Source organism: Ceraceosorus guamensis (assembly GCF_003144195.1).
Source record: "Ceraceosorus guamensis strain MCA 4658 unplaced genomic scaffold IE81scaffold_19, whole genome shotgun sequence".
Lineage (NCBI taxonomy): Eukaryota > Fungi > Basidiomycota > Exobasidiomycetes > Ceraceosorales > Ceraceosoraceae > Ceraceosorus > Ceraceosorus guamensis.
This window is the reverse complement of record NW_020290014.1, coordinates 14,240-37,698: the sequence shown is the minus strand read 5'-3', so window position 1 is coordinate 37,698 and position 23,459 is coordinate 14,240. Positions and strand designations below refer to the sequence as shown.

At 54.9% G+C, this 23,459-nt stretch overlaps 8 protein-coding genes across 8 annotated transcripts; 6 read left to right on the top strand and 2 right to left on the bottom strand.

Moving 5' to 3' along the window:
- Positions 1-1,177: 1,177 nt before the first annotated feature.
- Positions 1,178-2,504, top strand: IE81DRAFT_311978 (hypothetical protein; the record flags this gene model as incomplete). Its single annotated transcript, XM_025512448.1, has 3 exons — positions 1,178-1,478; positions 1,560-1,640; positions 1,701-2,504. 3 exons carry the CDS (start codon positions 1,178-1,180, stop codon positions 2,060-2,062), a joined length of 744 nt encoding a protein of 247 aa, XP_025370622.1. The 3' UTR covers positions 2,063-2,504.
- A 238-nt stretch (positions 2,505-2,742) lies between these two features.
- Positions 2,743-4,192, top strand: IE81DRAFT_75420 (Fcf1-domain-containing protein). Its single transcript, XM_025517606.1, has 4 exons — positions 2,743-3,116; positions 3,240-3,496; positions 3,590-3,813; positions 3,896-4,192. Exons 1-4 carry the CDS (start codon positions 3,055-3,057, stop codon positions 3,968-3,970), a joined length of 618 nt encoding a protein of 205 aa, XP_025370621.1. The 5' UTR covers positions 2,743-3,054; the 3' UTR covers positions 3,971-4,192.
- Positions 4,193-4,744: 552 nt separating this feature from the next.
- Positions 4,745-7,472, top strand: IE81DRAFT_346463 (hypothetical protein; the record flags this gene model as incomplete). Its single annotated transcript, XM_025516047.1, has 2 exons — positions 4,745-4,910; positions 4,990-7,472. The coding sequence occupies 2 exons, from the start codon at positions 4,745-4,747 to the stop codon at positions 7,470-7,472; spliced, it is 2,649 nt and encodes an 882-aa protein (XP_025370620.1).
- A 250-nt stretch (positions 7,473-7,722) lies between these two features.
- On the bottom strand, positions 7,723-9,577 carry IE81DRAFT_322316 (hypothetical protein). The gene is made up of 3 exons (XM_025513596.1): positions 8,836-9,577; positions 8,018-8,766; positions 7,723-7,930 (listed from the first exon to the last, which is right to left on the bottom strand). Exons 1-3 carry the CDS (start codon positions 9,428-9,430, stop codon positions 7,820-7,822), a joined length of 1,455 nt encoding a protein of 484 aa, XP_025370619.1. The 5' UTR covers positions 9,431-9,577; the 3' UTR covers positions 7,723-7,819.
- A 3,136-nt stretch (positions 9,578-12,713) lies between these two features.
- IE81DRAFT_322314 (hypothetical protein) lies at positions 12,714-16,180 on the bottom strand. Its single transcript, XM_025513595.1, has one exon. The coding sequence runs from the start codon at positions 15,850-15,852 to the stop codon at positions 12,955-12,957; it is 2,898 nt and encodes a 965-aa protein (XP_025370618.1). The 5' UTR covers positions 15,853-16,180; the 3' UTR covers positions 12,714-12,954.
- Positions 16,181-16,563: 383 nt separating this feature from the next.
- On the top strand, positions 16,564-17,192 carry IE81DRAFT_288577 (hypothetical protein; the record flags this gene model as incomplete). The annotated part of the gene is made up of 4 exons (XM_025511774.1): positions 16,564-16,637; positions 16,769-16,837; positions 17,016-17,045; positions 17,126-17,192. The coding sequence occupies 4 exons, from the start codon at positions 16,564-16,566 to the stop codon at positions 17,190-17,192; spliced, it is 240 nt and encodes a 79-aa protein (XP_025370617.1).
- Positions 17,193-20,094: 2,902 nt separating this feature from the next.
- IE81DRAFT_365690 (hypothetical protein) lies at positions 20,095-20,641 on the top strand (the record flags this gene model as incomplete). Its single annotated transcript, XM_025516950.1, has 3 exons — positions 20,095-20,215; positions 20,362-20,465; positions 20,565-20,641. The coding sequence occupies 3 exons, from the start codon at positions 20,095-20,097 to the stop codon at positions 20,613-20,615; spliced, it is 276 nt and encodes a 91-aa protein (XP_025370616.1). The 3' UTR covers positions 20,616-20,641.
- Positions 20,642-22,377: 1,736 nt separating this feature from the next.
- Positions 22,378-23,316, top strand: IE81DRAFT_346457 (hypothetical protein; the record flags this gene model as incomplete). Its single annotated transcript, XM_025516046.1, has 4 exons — positions 22,378-22,389; positions 22,468-22,954; positions 23,064-23,164; positions 23,275-23,316. 4 exons carry the CDS (start codon positions 22,378-22,380, stop codon positions 23,314-23,316), a joined length of 642 nt encoding a protein of 213 aa, XP_025370615.1.
- Positions 23,317-23,459: the final 143 nt, after the last annotated feature.

The following is a 23,459-nucleotide window of genomic DNA, read 5'->3' as shown; positions in this document are numbered from 1 at the left end:
ACAATCTTGTTGCATCTTTGCTGCTCCATTCTTATCTTCTTTGAAATCTCTCTTTTTCTCCTCAAAACACTGTGCATGCCGTATACCTTAACTTTTTGCAATTGAGCACTCGAAATTTATGGTGTCGGTCTCGGAAGATCTGTGCGTTGGTTGCCCTAGTTCACTCGCCCGCCAATCGTCGGCTTGACGCAAAAGTTACGGCGGCACTCGGCGGGACGACGCCTTGAAACAAGCGTACTTAACTCGTTGCCCTCGATTGTGTTTGTTCCGAGTCAACTCGAGCAAGATGGGATTCGTCTTGCCTTGGGACGCTATAAGGAAAGTAGCGCCGGCTGAGGAATGGTACGCCAAGCTGCAGGCTGGACGCAACGGACTCGCTGCGGTTGGTTGACGCGACGCGAGTGAAGCGGCGGCTTAGCCCGCGCGGACTGGCGCTGCTGCTTGCTGGCTGCATGGATGAGAGCATTGAGAACGTGCGGATCGCGCTAAGACGAAACACCAAAAGCCATCAACGCCCGCTTGCTCGCTTTCCGCTCGAGAGAGGTCTCTGCGGGCCATAGGGCACTCGAATCGTGGATTACGCAAAGCAATGTGAATCAGCGGGCGGGACCCTAGCTGGACCACCTGCGGATTGAAGGAGACAATGCGCGTCGAGCTTGTCGGCGAAGCCGCCGGCTTCAGCGGGCTCATCCATGTCTGACGCTGTGACGCTCGAGCTAGCGCCATGCGCATCGGCGGTACGACCCACACACAAGGGCGATTGAGAGGTGATCAATCAGCGAAAGAGTCAGAACCTTCTTCTTGCTGATGTGTGTAAACACGATGGAGCCAACGTGCGCTCAGCACGTAGTCGCAAACACCACACCTCGGGCTGATGAGCTGGGAGGGAGGTCGAGGTAATGCTGACCTCGCAACAACCACTTGAAATGGCATCGTTCTGAGCGCACAGCGGCATTGCGAGCGCTCGAAGCGTTCGTCTGATCGTTGACCGGTGAAGGGGGACTGTGGGCTACTCGTAGCAGCACAAGAAGTACATAAGTAGGCCTGACCGAGATCTTGTCTGCCCTCTCAGGCGCTCGTAGCACAACCTACACTTCTTTTCGCGACCTCTCTGATCAGAGACAATACCCCTTCTTCTTCACCTCAAATTTTAGAACATCTTACATCTCAGCCGGCAATGCGCTCCGTCTTTATTGCACCATTCGCTACGGCGGCAGCGTTCGCACTGTGTGCGTCGAGCGCCAGCGCTGCTCCCATCACTTCCATCTCGGACGCTTTTGGCTCGACCGTTGCGTCCCCTCTACACAAGAGAGCGGACGGATACAAGGACCCCAAATCGGGAGGCGGCTCTAGCCTAGGCCTCTTTCCGGACAATGCCAATGGTGAACCCCTCAATGTTATCGTGTCGGGCAAGTCCTCTGCCGAGATTCTCTCCGAGGACGGTTTCAAGGCTTGGTACAACGCGATCGGCTTCAACCGTGAGTCTGGCCGCACGACGTGAAGCTCAAATCCATCGTTCGGGCGGCTAAACATTCGCGCCATTCACTTTGCGCGGCCAGGCGAGTGCTTTGGCATCCACTCAGGCACCAAGATGCAAGCCAATCTCGGCGACGGCCAAGGTGAGAGCGTGACCCACACAGGTATTGACATGTTGTGCGTCTGACGCGACCTTGACTACCCAGGACTGCACGACCAAGAAGACGAGGTGCGCGAATCCTATGGTGAAGACACGACGAGCGGTTCGTGCTTCGAATCCCTCGTCGGTGGCAACCACTTCCGCTACTGGCAGCAAGCCGGCACCAATGCCTGGTTCCTTGCAGCTTCCGTTGAGAAGGATGTGTCGCAAAAGCATGACGTGGTCGAGGATGGCTACAACAAGGGCAGAGACGAAATCGTCGGCTTGGCAACTCGGGGCGCTGACTCGGACGACGGCAAACACTATGCTGCTACCGTCAAGTACGTGACTGGATTGCTGCCCACAGGCACCAACGGCATCAACCATGGTGACGAGGGCGTCGGCGTGGATGGCAGAACTGCCATCATCACCGTCACTGTTTCCTAAATTCAAAGTGAAATGGCCCCGTGCATGGTATCGCTTCACGACCGTTACGATCTAACGTCAAATGCACAGAGGAATGGACAGCTCTTCTGCTCCCACTCGACATCTTGAGATGCAGCGTGAAGTATGAAGACTTGTCTTGAGTGCACGATTGCGTAGACCAGGCAGTGCGAGAAATGATGGTATGTAGCGTTCGGATGGTGCTTGATCGAGCCTTCATCGTGTCCAAGACGGACGGCAAGAGCGAGCGAGACCCTCGAATATGAGTCGCGAGTCTCGATACCAAGTGTCGCTTTATTGCGTCGGGTCTGAACTCGTACCACGACTTGCCGAATGATGGTGCGAGCACCACAGAGTAAGCACGCACTGTTATGGAACCTGGTGCACGTACAGAAGAGCCACAAGACGCGAGTCCGCGTGCGCATGCGGTGAGTGAAGTTTGCGTTGAGTCAGAAGAAGGAGATGCAAGATTCGTGATTGATGATTGAAGAGTTTGAGTCAAGAGTCTCGGTCACGAATCACGTCGATTCGATGCTCGACGGCGCGCACGCCAACTACTTGTCACGTGCAATGGGGCCGAGCGTCACGTGCACAAGTCGCTCTGAATTTCTGTGAGGTGCTTCCATGCAAAGCCCGCTTGCTGCATAGCCATTTGATTCACTTTGCTGTGTGTGCAGCATTCACGATCCTCTGGGCTCACCTTGTCTGCGAAAGCCACACCCCCCCAGCCAGTCGAGCGAAGCCTTGCTGTTCTCACGAAATCAAGCCTTCAAGGCGCAACCTCATCCAGACCTCTCTCTGGTCCTGCGCAGGAAGGCGACGGTGCGGTCAGTCCACGTTTGCAACCTCTTCCTTCCCTGCACTGACAGCTGAGCCTAAGATCAGCCGCGAGTGCCTTGCCACGAGCATCTTACACCACTGCACCAACGTGCGAAGCGCGTAGGATCTTCGACTTCAAGCACTCTCTCGCTGTTGCTGTGTCTTAGAACGTCAAGATGGGTAAAAGAAAGCAGATCAAGAAGCTGGGTGCCGTGAAGCGCATCATGAACCCAGCCGCGTGAGTGTCTGCTCCTCTCGGACAAGATTGCAGCCACCATTCTGCATGCATCCATTCACACATCGCCTACTCCGACTTTCAACTGACCTCCCCATCCCCTTTACGCTACACTATTGTCGACAGCAAGCAGCAGGCAGTACAGTCCGCCGCAAAAGCCGATGCGAAAGGCAAAGGCAAAGGCAAGGTAGCTTCCGGCAGTGGAGCACCTGGGGAAGGACCGGCGCGAAGACTTCAACCCGCGTCTTCGGCCCTCTTTTTCAATCACAACGAGAGCTTGGGACCTCCTTATCGCGTGCTGGTCGATACCAACTTTATCAATTTCAGCTTGCAGAACAAGTTGGAATTGGTACAGGGAATGATGGATTGCTTGTATGCTGAAGGTGCGCGAGGTTTTTCCCTTCCCTTTCCCTTCTCTTGCCTACGACGCTCACTATGATGGCTGACTTCGAGCACCGCCTCGCCTCGCGCTACAGCTATTCCTTGCATCACTTCGTGCGTCATTGCGGAGCTGGAGAAGCTGGGTACCAAGTACAGGATGGCATTGCGCGTGGCTAGGGATCCAAGGTTCGAGAGATTGCCATGCTCGCACAAGGGCACCTACGCGGATGACTGCATTGTGGACAGAGTCAGCACTCACAAGTGCTTCATGGTGGCGACTTGCGATCGAGAGTTGAGGAGGAGGATCAGAAGGATACCGGTGAGTGTCACGCCGAGCAGTGCGTCGTCGCATACGTGTTGGACCGTTCTACATCTTGGTGACCTTTTCGCGTCATGAACAGGGAATCCCCTTGATGTACATCGCAAAGAGGCAGTATAGGGTGGAGCGATTGCCAGACCAAGGCATGCCATCATGATTCGTCATCATTCGGTATCCAAATGCATCAACTCGTCACCAAAAGAGAGCACTGCGTGCCTGTCAAGGCGATTCACGACTGAGAGCTGGGGGGGCGCGTGCAAGCCCACACAAGTGAGACACTTTCAATCACAAATCGTGATTAGAAGGAAGCGCCGAGCTAAGCACTCAATACGCCTGGCTCTGAGCCTCTCCTCCGCCATGTCGACTCGTGCGAATCAGCACCCGAGCAAGTTTCGAGCGTTTCCATGCACGTGCAAAAAGCAAGCTTGGGTATGCGCGCCGCGACATCGAAAGTCGTCAACGGTCCACCTTTATCGCGCTTCAAGGGAGCAGCCCACCTTTCTTGACTGACAGCTCACGAGGCAGCGCGTTGCGATCATGGCTGGCTAGAGCGCAATCGTTACCGAGCTTACATTCCAAGCCATGCATCTGCACAGTCGATGATCAGCGCTTGTATCTGGCGGTCGACAGGTACGCATTCCCAAGAGGCGCGCATCTTACCTTGCATGCAGAGTCGAATTTGCTGATCATCGCCAACATGCACCAGACCTTGTGCTTGTCTATGATGACTCCAACTCACCAAGTTTCACATCCCACTCACCATTGTTTTCTACTCACCCCCTCTCCTCTTGCCGACACAGGTTTCGTTCGACTCGTGCACCTCCATTCATCTCCAGCTATCCCACCAATCGCTTCGACGCTCGCCGTACACGTCATCGCGAAGCCCGGCTCCCCACTAAGCCACGACTCCATGACAAAGGCACGACCGGTAATGGTCAGTCCACGAGAGACGTCCTCGCCGGACCCACTCGATCAGCCTTCCTATGGCCAATTGCTCCATCGAGCGAGGAGGGAATTGCAGGAGCGCGTAACCTCTGGAAAGGTGGAGATTGATGCCCATGGCAACTACGTGATTCGTCTACCAAGCTCCAACGCAGGTGAGTCTGGCTTGTTCGGGGCAAGCAAAGGGGTTCGGTAGCGAGAATCCACCGTTGATCCGCCCTTGATCTTTGGCAGGTGCTCGTACGTCCACTCGCCAAATTCCTCGATCTATCTCCGCGTACCAAGTACCATCCTCTAGGCACCAACCCACTGATGCATCACGCGCACCTAGCCCTTCCTTCGCCACCAATCTCCAAGCTCATCCTGCCGTTCCACCACTCCAAGGCTTGGGCATTGCGTGCATAGCCGCGACGCATCAGGTTTCCAGTCTACCCGGGCAACATGGATCTGCAGCGCACTCGGCTTCTCTAGCGTCAGGCTCTCACATCGTTGCTAAGCGTGCCGTCAGCGATTCGCAGAGTCGCAGACGCAAAGCTCAAAGCTTGAGCGAGCTCGGACTTCCTACACAAAAGCGTCTCACTCCACAGCAGCGTGCCGCATGGTCGTCCTTTTCAGCCGTGCCAGACAGCCTTCGCCCATCGAGTCTCATGGATGGCGAATTTATCTGGACAACAGATGCACTCGGCACACAGCCGGTCGCGGCTCATGCTTCTCACATGGAATCGAGCGGGCACCTATCCATCAACGGCACCCAAGATGAGAGCTCCACCTACGTCATGCGCCTGGAACAGTCTTCATCGACGCCCCCTGCTGGAGCCAGACGCACGTTGGGAACGTTTCGCCCCTTGCAGATCGTCTTTGATCTCAATGACAAGTCCCAAAGGGTCGAGCGGCTTCGTTTCTCACCTCACAGTTCGGCCTCTTCTACGCTTTCGCGCGCAGATTCGACGGACACCTCGCTCACGAGCATGATGGATGGCATTACTCGAGCTTTCGACCTCTCGCTAACGCTGCCCGAAAGTGACACCACTCGCGTCGACTTTGGCGCGGTGCCGTTCAGATCCGCCCCCAAGCACAAGCCTCGCCCGAGCGTACTTCCTATGCGTACTATAGGCCGCGGAAGATCTAGCATTCCTGTGGCCTCTCATTCGAGCACATCCATGAACCACATTGTCCTAGCAGCGCCTCCCAAGGACAAGACGTCCAGCCGCGCGCCTCAGCGCCGCAACACACACGACCTCGTGAGAAGCCCAGCACCGCCTTGCGATCGCTGTGGTCACATGCCTCGAGAGTGCTCCATCAATGGCTGCAGCACTGCTACCTTCAGTGGACAGATCGGCTCGACATGTGACAAGAAAGGGTCCATTCGCAAGCCATGCGAGACGCCTTCAAAGTATTCTCGGCCTCAGGTCTCCATCCTTCGTCACGTCGGACCGGCACGTCCCGTTGCTATGCGTCGCATCCCCGTCATGCGTTCCTTTAGCGCTCCGATCCACTTTCGCAACGACACACCACACGCCACGTCCGTCGATGGGCCATGCGACCCTGCAAAGTGCAGCCAAGGAACGCTGGACGGCCAAGATTGTGGAAGCGTAGAGTGCGACCATTGCACCGAGTCTTGGCTCTCAGGAATCAAGTCGCCCACCCTTCCACCGGAAGAAGTCGCTACCTCCTTTAGCATCTCGTCCCGACTCGTCGACTCTCCAGCTTCGCTTGTTCAAACGTCTAGCACCGGTCAACAGCGCGTGCAAGCTCTTTGTGACACTCCGACAAAGTGCAACATCCCACTCGCCAGCGATGGCTCCATTCATCTCGAGTGCCAACCTGGACCAGTCGGCAAGACTCTACCTTGCAACTCTGGCTCCTCCCGCAGCTTGCTCTGGACCCAGGTCCACGCTTCGCCTGTTCACACGCGCACTCAAAGTGTCAAGTTTCGCAAAGGTAGTAATTGCAACGAGGAGCAACGCCAGATGCGCCCGATTGTTGGTCGCAAGCGACGCGGCTCATGGGTGGATCGCGTGGTGAGCAGCACGACCGAAAAGCTGCCTGGATCCATCGGACGTCCAAGGAGCGTGAGCAGCATCAATTTGAGTCGCTCGCCTAGCATAGCTCAGGCCAGCTCTCTTCGATCGCCGGACGTAGATCTCAGCGCTAGCTTCGTGTCGAAATTGGAAATCTCTAGGTCTCGCGCCACTTCGATGGACATGGAGCGTGGCCGCCTCGCAAGTCCTCTTACGGACCACGCTCGTTTCACCACGCCGGTGCATCCCGCACGTCTTGGCCATGTTGAGCACACTCCGCATACGAGAAACGTTGTGACCATGTCCTCGATACCCTCGGTCAAAGAGGCAGCCAAGCGTGCCAAGCGTCATGCTCCTCGTCTGAGCATACACGGACTTTCTTTCGCCCTGCCCGCCCGTCGTGCATCCACATCCACGATGAGCCCGTGCGCGCCTTCCAACGCCTCTGACACTGCCGAGAGCGATCGACGTCTCAGCTCCTATCTCACCGAAAAAGACGACGAATGGCTGGACGTGCACCGCATCGATGCGCAAAATCAGTCTTTCTCTGATGCTGCACCTCGTCAAGGCCCGCTCCACGTCGTTGCATCGCTCAACAACAACAACGTCGCTACACCACCTCGCGTTCAAAGCTCGGCTCTCAAACGCTTCGCCAATGCCGCCCGTCAAGTATTCGACGAGCTGCTCATCAAGTGATGCTCGACGCTCGCATGACGTGCTCTTCTTTCCCCCACATCGCGAGGTCTGCCCCGTTGCCGCAGAATACTCGACCGTATCTGGTCCAATCCACTCTCATTTTGCCTCGCTAGTAACCTCGTTTCCACGGGCTCATTGCTGCGAAGCTGCCCTTTAGACTCTCACCTTATGCTCGACACCATCGCGCTCGAAGTGATCACCAACAGACATGCACCGGCCCCATGTGGCGCGCTGCAACACTTCATCTTGCTGCCTGTCAAATGCTCATCTTATTGACTCTATTCCGGACAGACGTGTGTGATGTGACTGGTTGTTGAACGCGGGCAGCGCGCTCGAAACGCACCTGCTCAGAAGCCGAGTCCACCCTTGCTGATCTTGATGGTGGCGCCAACAGCCGCAGCAGACCCCGGCGTAGCTCCAACACCAGAACCTTCTTTCCAGCCCATCATCGACAAGAGCTGAGGGGGAAGCGTGGAGGGCCGTCAATCAGTCTACAGGCTGAACACACATACCAAGCTTTCGACGACGCATAAAAAAAGACTCACTCGATGTCCGATATTGCTCTCCGCAATCTTCTCCGCTCCAAAACCGACCTGCGTACCTTCTTGATTTTTGGGTACGATAGCAGCCCTACCAGCATCCCTGGCCGCACCTCTCCCAGCAGGCCCATTCGCTCTATTTTTGCTCTTCTGCTTCGCTCCAAAAGTCGCTCCAAATGCTCCTCCTTTGGCTCCCCCTCCTGCTCCTCTCAACACCTTGTTCACCCTGTTCTGATCTACCGCTTGACCGGATCTAGAATTCTTGATGAGCGTGGGGAACCTGCTATTCCCATTGCCTTTGGATTTGGACGTCAAAGAGTAGGCGGAAGCTAGCATGTGCACTTGAGCCCTGGATCGCTTGTCCATGGGCGGAAGCGATAGCGTCGAGTGTTGCCAATCCTGCAAGAAGCGCAAAATCTGCGCATTCAAATCGTGCAGGTTCGTAGAATGCTTCTCCATCGTCGAGAGGGGTGCACCCCAGGCCGATGCGGGATCAACATCGGGCAGCAAGCCTTGATCCCTCAGCAGATCATCTTTCCTTTCAGCCCGACGCAAAGCTCTAGCAGCCTTCTTTGCTCCCTTTTTCGTTCCCTTTTTGACGCTGGCGTGGTACGGGTTCTCGGCCGCTGCCGCCCTCTCCGCAGCACGTTTGCGCTTGTTGGCAGCTTTGCTCGCTCGATCCTTCTCCCACTGTCCTTGGAGTTCTTCAGCCCACAAATCCTCCGAGCCGAATTTCTTCTTGCCAGCTCGTCCGCCTGCGCACAGTAGCGCTTGGCGATCAGAGACTATAGACTGGCTTGTACAATGCAGTTTGAAGGACTCACCCTTGACAGGTTTCGAAGCACCCAGACCAAACACCTCGTCATCCTCATCGATGATCAAATCTTCATCCAAACCGATCCCGCTAAAGTCGCCCTTTTCAATGGCCTTGAACAGTCTCTTGCGGGCCTTTTTGTCATTCTTCTCCATTCCATTCGCACTAGCAAATGCTTCGAGCTGCTGGATGAACTCTTCATCCTCGTCTGCCCAGCTGAATCTCTTCCCAAACTCTCCGCCACCTTGATCCTCATCGCTGTCATCTTCGCTGTCGCTCTCGTCGCGGCGCCGTGCCCTCCCACCCCGCGGTTGGGTCGGACGAGAAGGTCCAGCGCCTTCGCTCTCGCTGGTATCAAAATCGCTATCTTCCTCCTCCTCCTCCTCCTCATCATCATCATCATCATCGATGATCATCTTTTCTTCCAATCGCATCACTTCCGCCATGTTTTCATCCTCAGGCAAGCCATCCTCCACCTCCTCCTCGCTCTCACTAGCAGTCATCCATTCCTCTTCTTCCTTCATCTGCTGTTCCACCTCGATATCGCCCAACGTCATCTCTCGGCCGCTCGACTGAGCATCCATGCCCTTCATGAATCGGATCATAGCGTCTAGCTCCGTCTGACGATCCAAATCCGAATCCTCGCCATTGGCATTTTGACCTTGCTTCTTTTCGTCGGATCTTGAGAGTCCCGCATCGACTGCCCACCCGTGGGCCAAATCAGCCAAAATTTCTTCCTCTCTTTGTTTTTTGCGTTGCCGCGCATTCAGGGGCTTGAAGGCGGGGGCGGCAGTCGATGCCGAGGCGGCCTGCTCTTTCGGATCAAGGCGAAGCGCACGAGCCAGATCCACGCCTCGAAGCTCCTCTTCATGCTCCTCGGTTCCGCTGACGCTCCCGCTACCGCTCCCCCAGTCCATATCGCTCTCCTCGAGCACGTCTGCGCGCGCACGAGGCAAAGGCACAAACGCGCTCTTCTTGCCTGCCATTCGTAGTCGTTGTCTCCTAGCTTTGCGCGTAGCTTGTCGCGTCGATTTGCCGCGCTGAGAGTTCAGTGGCAAGAATCCGCGAGAATTGCGAGGGTAGCCGGGCCGTCCGTAATCTTCTTCGTCCGAGTCGGAAGGAGGCAGCACATCGGGTATGGCATGGCGCGTTTGGACAAATGAAGCGGTGTCACCCAGAATGGGCGCGGACGGGTCGACATCCATTTCTGCACGTTCAAAGGAGGCCGCAGGCACATCTGTGCCCTGAGTATCGATATAGAAGACGTCTTGCGATGACGGCTCACCCTGAGCCGCAAGTGGCTTCGTCGCAGATTGCCCGCGGGCCTGCTCCGTGGGTTCCAGCCTCGGTGACTGCGAGAAATCGATTACGTCCTGAGCTTGATGTTGGGCTAGTGATGATGTGGTGTCTTCTGCACCGATGGCAGGGCGATTAGCAGCCAAGATAGCTTCGAGCTGTCTATCCTCCTCGCTGTCGCTGTTGTCCTGTAGCGACGCAACTTGAGCCTGAGAGCTCAAGGAGGCGCTCTGAGGTACGAGTATGACTTCATCTTCCGACGAATCCTCCTGGGTTGTCTGATGTGTGGGCGCCGTAAAAGACTCAAGCGGCTTGACGACAGGAGCGCATTGCTGCATGCTATTGACAGCAGAAGGCTGCACAACGTACGCTTCGTCCGTACCCACCTGTCGAGCATCCGGGTATGCTTTCATGAGCGCCTGCAAATCCTCATCATCGTCCTCTGCCTCCTCGTCAAAGTTCCACGCACTTGGCTCGAAAGCAGCGAGAGTGGTTTGCTCTGATGCCTGGCGCTGCAAAGGCGGCGCTTGTGGGGGCTTGAGATTCGGATCTTTTTCATGTGTGAATCCAAGACCTCTTCCTTGCTTGGCCTGATTGAGCGCCTCGATGCTGGGCTCTTCTACCCCTTCACCTTCGGAGGAAAGTCCCTGAGCCTTGATGAATGCGATTGGAGCCAAGAGGGGTCTGCTGTACTGCTGCGCAGGATCTCCGAAGCGCGGCTTTTGATTCTTGCCGCTGGACTTGCCACCAAGTCCGGCCAAGTAGGCCGCATCACCCACCAGCTCGTCCGGGCGTGTCCAGTGCTTTTCGGGTACTTGGAAATGAGGAAAGGTCGCTTGATTCCTGCTGGAGGGCGCTGGACCGCGCGTGCGAGCTCCGCGCGTCCCGATGGACGTGCCGCCTGAAAGACGCATGACGCGAGGTCCAGTAGGCACGCCGAGCGAGACCAGCTCAGCCATGGCGTCTCCATGCAGAGTAGGAGGTGCCGGCACCCGTAATTCTTCGTACTGTTCGTATCGAGCGGGAGGAGATCGTTGCCGCTCGTGCTGAGGCCTGTGCACGTGCACGTATCCCTTGGGAGGTGTCAAGATCACATCGTCCTCCGACGCAGAGCCAGAGTCGGAAGACTGATCCTGCTGCAGCACCGCTTTTAGTGCGGTTCTAGCGTCAACTTCTGCATCCACAGCAGCGCACGAGGGCGCTGGTGCTTGCCGTGGAGCTCGCTGTGGAAGGCTACTGTAGTCGAAGGAGACGGCGTTCTGGTTGGACATGGTCAGATGACCTCCTCTACCTCTGCCTCTTCCTCCATTAACGCGCGCATTGGAATCTCCTCTTGCCGAACCACCTCTGCCTCTGTGCGCGCCGCCTCGTCCAAAGTCCCAACGTGACGCATCCAAGGCGTGTGCCAGAGCAGCGCTTTCCGTGAGGAAATGACCCTGTCCTGGGAATGCGCCGGTAATGCCACCACCACCTCTTCCCCTTCCGCGACCATTGGAGACGCCACCTCGTCCGCCTCTATCGCCTCCTCCCTTGCCATTACCTCTTCCATTCCCTCTACCTCGCGGTCCATTTTTGGCCATGCTTGTGCTCTAGGATGCGTGTGGTCTTTGATGTGTGAGGCTGGCTGAAATGATGGGGGCGTGCTCGTATGACCTGTGTATGCGCTTCGATCCTTGCTATCGCACCTCACACTGACAATCTATTGTGTATGTGCACCCACGAGACCGAGTCTGAAAGGAGCGTCTTTACCTGGGCAACGCAAAGTCGAGTGGCTGCCGGGGAAAGCGTGACGAGACGCGTCGGAACTTTGGGATGGCCTACTCACAAGTCGCGTCTCTCTCTTCAGCTCGACGTCGAATGGAAGAGGATGCTGTATGAGAACGAAGAGCGCGTGCTTTGTACTTGCCGAAGTTGATGGGTGTGAAACGGAGAGATCAAGGGATGCGGAAGCAAAGAGAGAACGCGTGTGCCCGGTTTGCAGGGTGGAGGGACCGCTGCATGATGATGATGGACAGAGCGCGCAGCGTTGCTGATGAAGCCTGCATGCATGCATGCCGCACCGGCCATTACGCGCTCACGTGATGCTTTTGCTTCGAGTCACTCGTCAGAATTCTAGATATCAAACTCGTGACTCGCGACTCACGACTCAAGACTCACTCAACTCTTTTCGTGACTCATCTCGCCCCGGACACCTACACGTCGTTCACACTGTGAGCTCCTGACTCTCAGCTCGGCCTCCGTTCCAGACAAATCTGCATAGCTGGGCAAAATTTGATCGGGTCATGCCGACTCGCGCTTCGAATGATCGCTTTTCCATCCTCGTTGCCATTCCTACCTCGTCAAAGTGGTGAGCGAGTATTCATCGTATCCAATCCCAAAATCTTATCTCTTGAAGCGATCATTGACAACTCAACTCACACGACGCCTCTGACGCATTGCTCCGAATCGACGCAGACGCAGACGCATGTATCGCACGAAAGCAAAGATGACATGTTTGTAACTCCTTTCGCAGTGCTAGGTTGGTCTGTCATCTCACGGCGGCTGATTGATTGATTGATTTTTCTTTTTTCTTTTTTTTGGCATCCAAAAAAGTGCCGTTGGAGATTTGGGAGGACAAGAAAAAGTTTCGATCTAGCGAAGCGGTCCGCCTGCTCGCGTGGGAAAAGATCGGCGCGCTTCGCTGCACTCCTCCGGTCGCAAGTCGGTCCAAAGGAAGGCACAATTCCGGGACCTGGCGCTGAAAGCCATCGAGATGTGAGGGGTCACATCTTTGCTATCGAGGGAGGGAGTTATGCGATGAATGTTCTGTAGAACTGCAGAAGCCCTGCCCTGATTAGTGCGCGCTACGAACTGGCATCATAGTCGGCCGCTTGGGCTCGAGCTCTGACGGGTCTAGTTCGAGAAAATGGCGCAACGCTTCTGTGCAAGCCTCAAAGGCGGCCAATGGTGCGCGCTTGAGCACACGTATCGGGAAGCCCATCTGCCGCGCCCCTTCTATTGTCTTGTCCAGGCAGAATCTCACAGAGATTAGAATTGCATAGAGAAATCTCGTGTTGCCACTCCAAGAATGGCTCCAGCCCAACACGCTGTTCAAATCGTTGAAGAAAGGATTCTTCTCGATCTCCTTCTCTGCCATCTGCAGAAATTGGTTGCACCTCGTATGCAGTGACATGTAGTCGAAGCGTATCCCCGTCGCCTCGCTATGCAGACCGGCCTCGAGGACGGAGAGAAGCTGAACAATGGAATACTTGCGCTCCTGATGCTTGCGTTCACGTCTCAAAAGCTTCGACGCCTGTCTTTTGCTGCGTTTACTGCGCTTATCACCTGCCAGTTCCTTATCGCTCGCCTCGGGGTCTTCTTGGCGTTTCAGTCTGCGCAGAATTCCTTCCAGATAGTCAATGTCGATATGCGTGGAAGCTCGTGAGATGCCGGACTTCTCTCTGAAAATGGTGAGCAGGTGCGAGGGGTCGGACAATCCTTTGATGTTCGCATTTTCCCAGTGATACTCTCTTCGATCCCATTCGGCTTCATGGTGCGCATCCGTGCTAGAGCCGCGGAAGTGGCGGTTCACCAAATCTATGTCTTGCCGATCGAGCTTCGCGTAAAGCATGGAAGTGCAGATCGATTGCGTGAACGATTGAGGCACCGGTCCGCCAAAAATATCTTTGATGCCGTGAAGCCCGATGACAAAGTCAAGATCTGGCCATTCGAGGCCGTCATCTTTGCCCCCAGTGAACACTTCGTGGCGGCGGCAAGCGAGGACTAAGTGGGCAGTAGTAATGATGGAATCGTATTGGTTCGCCAAGGCTCGACCATAGGCCCGATAGTCGAGCTGATAATTGAAAAGCTGCACACCGCAGAGGATGGGGTTGCGTGGAAGCATCCTACTCTCCCATGGGCCATCGTACGAGGGCCAAAATTTCCAAAGAAACTTTTGCCTATTGTCATTGACAATGTTGAAGTTGGCGAACGTCCTGACTCTCTGTTGGAAATAGTTTATCCACTGTGCATTGGAGTGCCAGCTTTTGTGATCGCAAGGTTTCGAATTGGTGTCGACCAGCTTGCGTCTGATCAAATTCTTTTCCATCTCAATGAGCACGCCGATCAAGGCATCGTAAGCTTCCTGTGTCTGGGTTCCGAGAGTCCACGCCACATCAACGAGAATCTGGGAGTAGAAGACGAGCAATAGACTGATGTCGTTTGTCGTCTTGAAGCGCTCCATCTCAACGGATAGCTCATCGGGAAAGTAGTGGTGGGTCGGTTCGAGTCGGCCCACAAGTCGGGGTGCATCATCGATTGGTAGGTCTTGGGTGTCATCGTGTACCGGCTTGGAGAATTCGACTTTGGAGCTTTGTACGAACCAGTAGTCGAGAAAGCACTCGCAAATTATGATCTTCAACTGCTGAACGCGCGTCAAATAGTCCCAGAGCTGAGGATCAGTCGTCGCCACGTAAGTGGGATGCGTGTTATCGAGACGGTGTCCAACGTTTGGTAGCGTTTCTTTTCCACGAAAGCACTGCTCCAGTGGTGGTCCATCCTTGAAGAGCTGTAAGACGGCGGTCGCAGGGATCATGAGGTAGTCATATGTGTCGTGGACTGATTGAGGAAAGTTTCCGAGCTGAGGGTCGTCATATTGCGGCATGTCCATGACGACTTGTGACCAGCGTACGACCTGCCCTTGGCGCGCCACATAGAGCGGATGAAGAGCATCTCGCCACTCATCAAAAAATGTGCTGATGGTCTTCATAACCTCCTCGTGCGGCTCGCGGAGTAATTCGAGAGCAGTATTGCTGGTAACGGCCGCTGTGATCAGGTCTATACGACCCTCGCGATAATCGATCCAGAGCTTTCTGACATGCTCCCTGACTTCGTTAAGATCGCCGTAAAAACTGAGCAGGAGAGTGATTGCATAGTCCTTGTTGATCTCCACCTCAAAAGAAGCCTGGTCAGCCAAGTCTTTCTGCCCTTTGAGGGGCTTGCTCGCGGGCAAGAAGACGTCAGGAACATCTGTGCCCTGTTCCTCATCAGCCAGGTTGGCAAGCGTTGCAAACGCGTTGTGTGATTGCGCTTCACAAAAAGTGCGTTTTTCGGCAGCGTTCGTTGGCTTCGTATTGTTGTCGGGTACTGCAGAGCTTTCAAAAATCTTGCTCACATCTTCCAGAACTTTGATGAAGTGGCCATGACCGCTGGCACAATAAGCGGCATCATCGGCAGCGTCCTCGAGAAACCTTGATCTGCGGATGCTGCATCGTCGCACGAGTCTTCTGACCTCGATGGGTATGGTCACGTGTTTTTGGACCAGGTAATGTGCAATTTGTTTGTAGTGGTACGTCTTGAGAATGTATCTGCCCTTGAGATTTTGCTCAGGGGGACCGTGCTTTGTCGTGACATCAGCAGCAGAGGCAACCGCTGCATCGTCATCCTTTGCAGGATGGTGCGCTTCGCCCAAGCTGAGCTGCGCGAGGGGTGTCGAGACGCATGCGGTCCCTTCGCTCTTGTGCTTCATTGTCTTCTTCTTCTTCTTGTTTTTCTTCCTCTTCTTTTCATTGTTCTCCTCGTATCCTGCGCCCAGCATACTTGCTACTGAGTCTCCCAGATCGAACCCGTTCCTGAGCGCTTCTTTACCGAGCCAATTGGCAATTTCTTTGGTGTCACGCTTGTACTGTTCATACCGACTGCGTACAAAGTTTGGACTTGCGCTTGCGCTATTGCCAGGCTTCGTGGAAGCCATCGTTGTGTCCGCGTGCAGAGTTTCAAGATGCAATCAAATGCGTTTCGGAAGAGGAGGCGAGATGGTAGTCGTCGTTGAAGCATCTTCTCTGATCCATAGGCGCAGATGGCCCCTCGTGGCCGGATCTGGTCTTGCTGCTGCTCGCCATCCACAGACAGCCCCACGCCTATCTGCCTCCCCCCTCCCCTTCTCCGAATGTCTGTCTATACATGGCATCGCGCCTCCTCAAAGCCCGCTTGCAGACCACTCTCGCAGAGGATGAGGGTGTGAAGTCACGCCTTATATTGCGCAGACTGGGCTAGATGAATGAGGCTTAATTATTCCAACGGGCCGCATGTACGTGCGACACACATATATGTATCATTCACAATGATACATATATGAGAGTAGTCTATACATACAATTTGATTCTTGATTGTAGACTACTCTTTCAGAACGACTTGCGCACGTGACCTCTGGCCGCATTGCACGTGACATGCGGTTGGCGTGCGCGCGGTTGGGCGCACCTGCGTGCGGTCCCTGCTCATCTGGCTAAACGGACCAAGCCAAGCGGCTACTCTCATGCCACATTTCACGACTCGCCGTTCCGACAAGCCACATCTCAAGCTCCACGACGCATTCCAGTCTCAGCCAGGCTTATCATTGAAGAGTTCCAGCACGCTGTTCCTCCAGCCTTCCTTGCGAGCCTCGCATCAGGTACTCTACTCGAACATGTCGAACGCGGCATCCCACGAAGAAGCGTCCAAGGCTCACCTGCCTATTCAATGGCGCGATCAATGCAGCGGGTGAGTTCGGCCATCCAGGCATGTGCTCGAGGATAAATGGTGGTCCAACATTAGTTCGAGCACCATCATCTGACCATGTATGCTTCTTCTGCCTCTGCTCGACTCTATCATCGCGATGCGCCGACCCTCAGCTTGCTCATCTCCCTAAACAAGTGCAGGAGAAAGGAGAGCTACTTGCCCTGGAAGTGCGAGCATGAAAAGTGAGCAGCTTGGCCTGTGTCAAGATGGAGATTCGTCTAGCCCTGGACAGCTTTTGCACATGTGATGCGAGCTTCGCTCCAGCAGCTGGACAGAGAGGGGCCGGGGTTCAGCGCGATCAAATCAGGCGAGCAGCTCGAAGCTTATGTGGCACCAATACCCTTTCCCTGTCCACTCTAGGCACACCTACGAGGCATGCCAATACGACGAGTGAGTGCTGCACAGCGTCCGTACGGCTTCCATCCTAGCAGCGGTCGAGTTCTTACGTTCTCGCCCTCACGCGCTCGCAGTTTCATTCGTCGTCAAAAGCTCCTGTCCAAGCAAGTGCTAGCGAAGAGGGACGAAGCTGCCATCTGATGTCGTCACTCGGGTCAAGCATCTACTCGCATAGAGTCGGAGGCTAACTAGCTTGGATGGAGAAGGTCTACATGAGGTGGAAGAGCTCGTAATGTCGATGCATAGTACAGAGTGGAGGACCTGATGGAGTTTGACTGCGAGAAGAGCGCGTGGAATGGCCTTCGCTTGACGGGAAGGATGCGTCTGAGAGCAAAGAGAGGCAGTGAACATTCAAGTATCGTGCATCTGGAAAGTGCGCATACATTGCTCGAGAGAAAGGCAGCGTTGGTGAGGTGGACACTTGCGCAAGTTGACGTGGATGCGTTCCCGCACATGAAGCCTTGTTCGGCCCTCTCCCCCTCCTTCCCCTCACAGACAGCTGAAGCAAAGCGCGAGTCGATAGCAAGCACGAAGGGTGACTCGACGAGCCATTGCGCCTCTCAAGCTCCTTCGTACTTTTTCCTCAGCGCTTTGATCTTGTAGCGTACCTGATTGTCGATCATCCAAGCAAGCAAGGTGGTCAGCCTCGACTCATCAGGGATGCTTTCAAAGTCCATCATTGGGTAGCAAGTAAAGTCCAAAATGCCGCTCTTGCACTCACCATGCCCACATCCCTCACACCTGTCAAACCCGCATCCGCCGTGATCTGACCGGTATTCTTCAGTCCTAAATCGCACAGCGCACGATAGACTGCCGCTTCCTCCTCTTCCGCGCAGGCACAGCAAGCGTCAACGACAAGGGTGGCGAGATCGTGAATCAGCGAAGCTTCCTCGTGGTCTGGCAGCTCTGCTCGATGGGGCTCTGCTACGCCCTCGAGCTGCAAGGACGAGCGAGCTAGGACAGTGCGACAGACTCACCGGCGGTCCAATGCGCGTAAGCTCTCCTTTGACCACTCTTGCTACCGGCTACCTCGGTCGAGACGGATGAGGACGAGATGGCATGATCCTGATTGCGAACTTCCTTTTTGATGCGCTTGCCTCGTTTGGGAGATGCTGGAGGACTGGATACGGCCGAAGAGACGGGCGAAATGTGCTGCTCCGAGACGCCAGCAGGCTCTTGTGCTGGTTCTGCTTTGATGGCTTTGCGCTTGGGCGGCTTTTTGCCGGAAAACAAGAAACCGGACGTCGATGAGTGCAAGGCCTCGCGATTGATAGGAGTGCCTGCCGTAGCGCGAGCAGGGGTGGCTCACCATTTGTGCGTATCTCCTCGCGACTCTCTGTGCAGTGGCTTACGCAGCACGCGTGCGCGCCGATCGGAAAGGTACAACGAGGTTGGTGACGGCAATGTATATGGCTCGGAAGGATAGAGAAGGGTCAGGTAAAGGTACGACGCTGCGAAAGGCCGATCATGGCTCATACTTACTGTACGCAAGGTGCTGCATGACAATGAAATCACGACAGTCGAGAGTGGTGAGTGAAAATCACTTTGAATGTTTGGAGATTTGGACGTCGCGCCCGCTGCGCTTCTTTGCGGTGCTCTCAGCTCCAGCTTTCTCAAAGATTTCTACCACTCCTTCTGCGTCAGTGTCAAGGCGGTCACGAGTCCCGCACACTCTTGCACAGCTGCTGATCGCACAGACCACTCTTTGCGTGCCTCATCCTGTGCAGACAAGGAGTAGAGCAGCGCAAAAGTCAATCACGCGCGGCGGCAGGGCCGCGACGACGGCTTCTGGTCTTGCTTGCTGTGTGCGCGCCTCTTGTGGGGCCTGCTCGACCATGCGACGAGTGCTAGTCTTGGTTGCATCTCACGTCTCACACCTAGACGTGATGAAGACGATGATCCAGTCACGAGTGCCCCTAAGCTGGCAGCTGCATGATATATATGCTCTCATAGGAAAGCTGAGCTAGAGCCAGCCAAATCCCGTGCCGCGACTGATGTCGAGCCACGCCATCAGGATCATCATGCAGTATCATCCACCTTGATCATTTCTAAGGTAATTTATTGCGCCCATACGCAAGATCGAATCTCTCGAATCACAATGGTGAATCAAGAATGAGTGAACCCTCAAGTAATCCCAGCAATCAATCAATTAATCAGCAAGGGAGGGAAGCGATGCCATGCAGGGTCACGGTGAGCAGCAACTTGTGATGAGTATACATTTGCGCAAGTCGGCCGCCTGCATCGGTGCTTCTGACTCGATGTCTTGAAACATGCACCCACACAGCAAGACCTGCTGTATGCAGCATCACCTGCTTCAATCAACAGCTATAGAATTCAAGATTACTTGACATCATCTTCGATATCACCATCGGCTGAGCATGCATGCAGCGTGCACCACCGTATCATACATATCATATGCTGGGCTGCTGATCGTGACAAACACGATATACGATGCGGGACGCGCGTAGGCAGTCAGAGTGAGTCACCGCGGATCAGTCAAGCTGAGCAGAGTGGATGCACTTATCGTTCGAGGTAGGGTGTGAGACGAGCAGTGAGCCAGCTTGGCGATCCCAAGTCTTTTTTGCTGTATATCTGTTCGATTGAGACGTCTATTTGTGATTCGTGATTGCGATTCAAGATTATACGTGTGATGGTGCTGCTATATACCTGATGAGCGAGCGAGCATGGCATCGGCAGCACACGTACGCGATCCACAACTCGCGATTGCATGTCGGACTGAGAGCGCTCCTTTTGCACTGATCTGGATGTGGTCCCATCAATCACAATCACAATCACGAATCGTCGTACGAGTCGAACATCACGAGTCTGCGATACGTGATCCTACATCCACAACAGAGTCACGAGTGTGAATAGTGCTTTGTAGCATTCAAGCTGCTATGGTCAAGCGCTTCCTGTTGCCTTCGAATCTCCATTTCGGACCCAACTTTAGAATGGCCACCATCTCCTCCGATACGCTCATCACTCCACCGATCTACACGTGATCACATCGCACGCAGCACAGGTAAACCCCTCTCCGCGCAACATGGTCAAGCCAACTACTCCGACCAAACGCAAAGCTTGCAAGAGCGATCCGGAGGGCAGCTCCGAGCAGTCGGCTGCTCCCGATACACCCTCCAAGAAGGCCAAGAAAGATTGGACGGCCGGTGAGTGCGACGTGAACAGCAATTTGCGCTGCCCACCCCCCACCCCTCGGGCCTGCATGGCTAGCATCCCGCACGGCTTGACCTCACGCAGCGAGCGACGCTTGCTGACCTCACGCCATCCCTGCGCTGATCGGACCCATCCAAAGAGGAAGAAGCGGCTCTGATGAAGGCCGTCTTTGACTTGGCATTGGACAGCATTCCTCACCTGCACAGCGCTAGCGGATTGCGCGAGACCAGGACCAATCCATCCGTGAGTCGGACGCGTAGGACCGCTCGTGCTGACGCTGACGTCTCTTCATTGTGCTCCGCTTCTTCTTGCCATGCGTCGATCGCACTCTAAACGCATCAGATCAATACCAAGCCTCGAACGCTTCGTGCAAAGTACGAGAAGCGCAACTGATGAGCCATGCAGCGATCGAAGCTGACGGTCGTGCAAAGATAAAAGCACGAAATGCTTCAAAAGCCATAGCATACCCAGCCCTCTAGATCCGCGCGGCCATGGGATCAAGCTATCAAACAATCGTCTGCCTTTCGCAGCTTCGGATTTCATCTCGACTCGAGCTTGAGCCTTTTGCTTCGCGTGTCCATGTATGTACCTCCAGATGGACGTGCGATCCACGGCCGCGAGGCCTCGACGGTGCTGCGCGGCCCGACCATCATTCATCTCGCTTCACCTGTCCAAAGTCGCGAGCAAATTAAAGCAAGCCTCTGGCGAACCTTCGTCGCAATTCAAAAGAAAAGGAGTCGTGCAACTCGTCACTGAGGACTGAAATCTGCTCGAGCGCAGATCGGTGACTCGTGACACCTGCATCTGGAAGCAGACCGATTCGAAAGTGTCGATGAGTCGTGCAAGCAGTCGAGACTCTATTGACCCAAAGTTGCAATCCCGACACTCGCATCAGTCTGCGCTTGGTGCGTGATTGGAACATATCTAGTACGATAGGGACGTGCCTCATCGAATATCACCGATGCAGAAATGGCACAGCGCGCTCAATCGTTCGGCTTTGCTAGCTGCATGTGTTGGACAGTCTGGGTGAGCCGTGCCCACGAGTGTCTAGTATGTGCACCATGCATCTTCGTCTAGGCGGGCCATACGTACTCTTGACAAGAAGGTATCTGACCACGAAATACGACTTGCTTGGGACATTCACGTACTCGTGACTCGTGACTCTTGACGCTCCCTCGCAAAGCTGTATCCGTCGGCGAGCCGGCCAAGTCGCTAAAATCGTACTGGATGTGACGATCTGATTGCACCATTTCTCACTCTACATTCCACGGCTCCCCCATTTGTCTATAGCTACTCGAGGACTGTACACTTTGCGCTGACACTTGAAGAGGATTTGGGATATGAATTCGCCTTGCTGCTTGCATCCAGCTGATTTGCTCACGAGGCATCGGCTGAGATCGAGCTCAATCAACAGACGTCTGCTGGGCAGCGAGAGTCTCCATATACAAGCCAGCACCCGCTTCTTGGCCATCATTCGCGACTGAAAGGGTAGAAACGCTTCCGCGCCCAAGCGCAAGACAAATGAGAACATGTATGAGCGTGTGAACAGGCCTTCTCTTCTATATAATTTGTCTTTCCAAGTGCTGAACACTCAAGGCACCCTTGGCAGACACCCACCAAAAAGTCTCGACGAGAGATCTGCGCCCCCTTAATCAGCCCCATGATGACTGCGCAAATACGCACATGCAAAAGATGTGAGGAGTGAGTTCATCATTGCTGGCCGGCACAAGCGTGATTGATGCGACATGTGCTCTTTCCCTGCCTGACCGTGTGTCGAGTAGACTGGCTCGCAGATTCGAGGCAGAATCGTGACACAGCAATGGTGAATTCGGGTAAAGGGAAGCGTCGGCTCGACTTCTTGCTCGGTACAGCGCCTAGATACGCGAAGCTTCTTGAAGCGATGCCTGCTTCTCGACACGCGTATGCGTGATTACGAGCGTGTTCCCAAGCCTCGTCGACCCGCTTTTGTCTTTATTGATAGCGAGGCCCGTTTGGCCCGGCAAAGAAGCTAGCTTCACCCCAACATCGTGACTGTGCTGTGCCACGCATTTCTCCCTTGCCCGGCATCCGTCGACGCCAGCTCTACGGTGTAGATCCTCTTGACACTTGGGGGGCTTCCCAGCCTCGCCTGCCCATTGCGTCCCTCAATTCCAGAATGTCAAGCATGGTGCGCGCTACAAAGACTAAGGAACGCTGACGCTGACGCTGACGCACAGCTAACGCAAGCCACCATCCTTCCTTGCAGCGTACTCCGTCCAAGTCCAAAAAGAGCCCCTTCCTAGACTACATGCTTCGAGAAGACTTGCAGACCGACGGTTCTCCCTGTAGCGAAGCGAAGCACAAGATGCATCGACTAGCGCGCGATCTAGAGCTCAACGAGTCGATGTGCGACGAGAACGATTCGGACTATAAAGAAGAGGGGTCAAGCAAGAGAAAGAAGAGCAAGAAGACGCATAGCGAAGCAGGCTCGAGAACCATGAGCAAACGTAGCGGTGGTGAGATTTTTGGCAAGGAAAAGGTCAAGAGGGAGGAGGTTCGGCATGCGGCTACTGCTGCTGCTGCTGCTGCTAGGTACGCCAGAATGGCCGATTCGCAAAGCGAGGATGAAGCACCTGCACTTCGCATCAAGAAGGAGCCCATTTCGCCCGAGAAAGAGCGCATACAGGTCGTCGTGCCATCCAGCAGCGCCAAAGGTAGTCCTTCAAAAGGCAACAAGAATCCTTGGACCGTCGGTAAGTTCATCTCAGCTTGCTCGGACGAAGCTGCACTTGTTCCTCACCCCATCGACCCCACCGCTGCTGGACTTACACCTCTCCGAAACACTCTTCTCGGCGACGCAAGAGGAAGAGCTGAGGTTGCAGAGGAGTGTGTACGATCTTGCCTTGAAGAACATACCCGAGGTTCACAAAGCGTCAGGATTGTCGAGCAAGCCCAATTGGAGTGTGAGTTGTCCAGGGCAGTCTATTCTGCGTGCCGAAAACCCAATCAGCGCAGTCGGTATTTTGACGAGCTCTGAATGTACCATATGCACCGGCTTCTCTTTGCTGCGCAGGTGAACAAGAAGCTCAATGCGCTGAGAGCTAGACTGGGTTGAGGCGATGAGGAAGGGGACTCGAATTCCAAGCGACCCACGAACCGCGTCGCTCTGCCTTCAGAGGTACTTCCAACGACCTCGACACAGTAGCGCAGCAAGATGAAGTCTCCGAATCCTGTCGATTCGAGCACTCATCGACGACT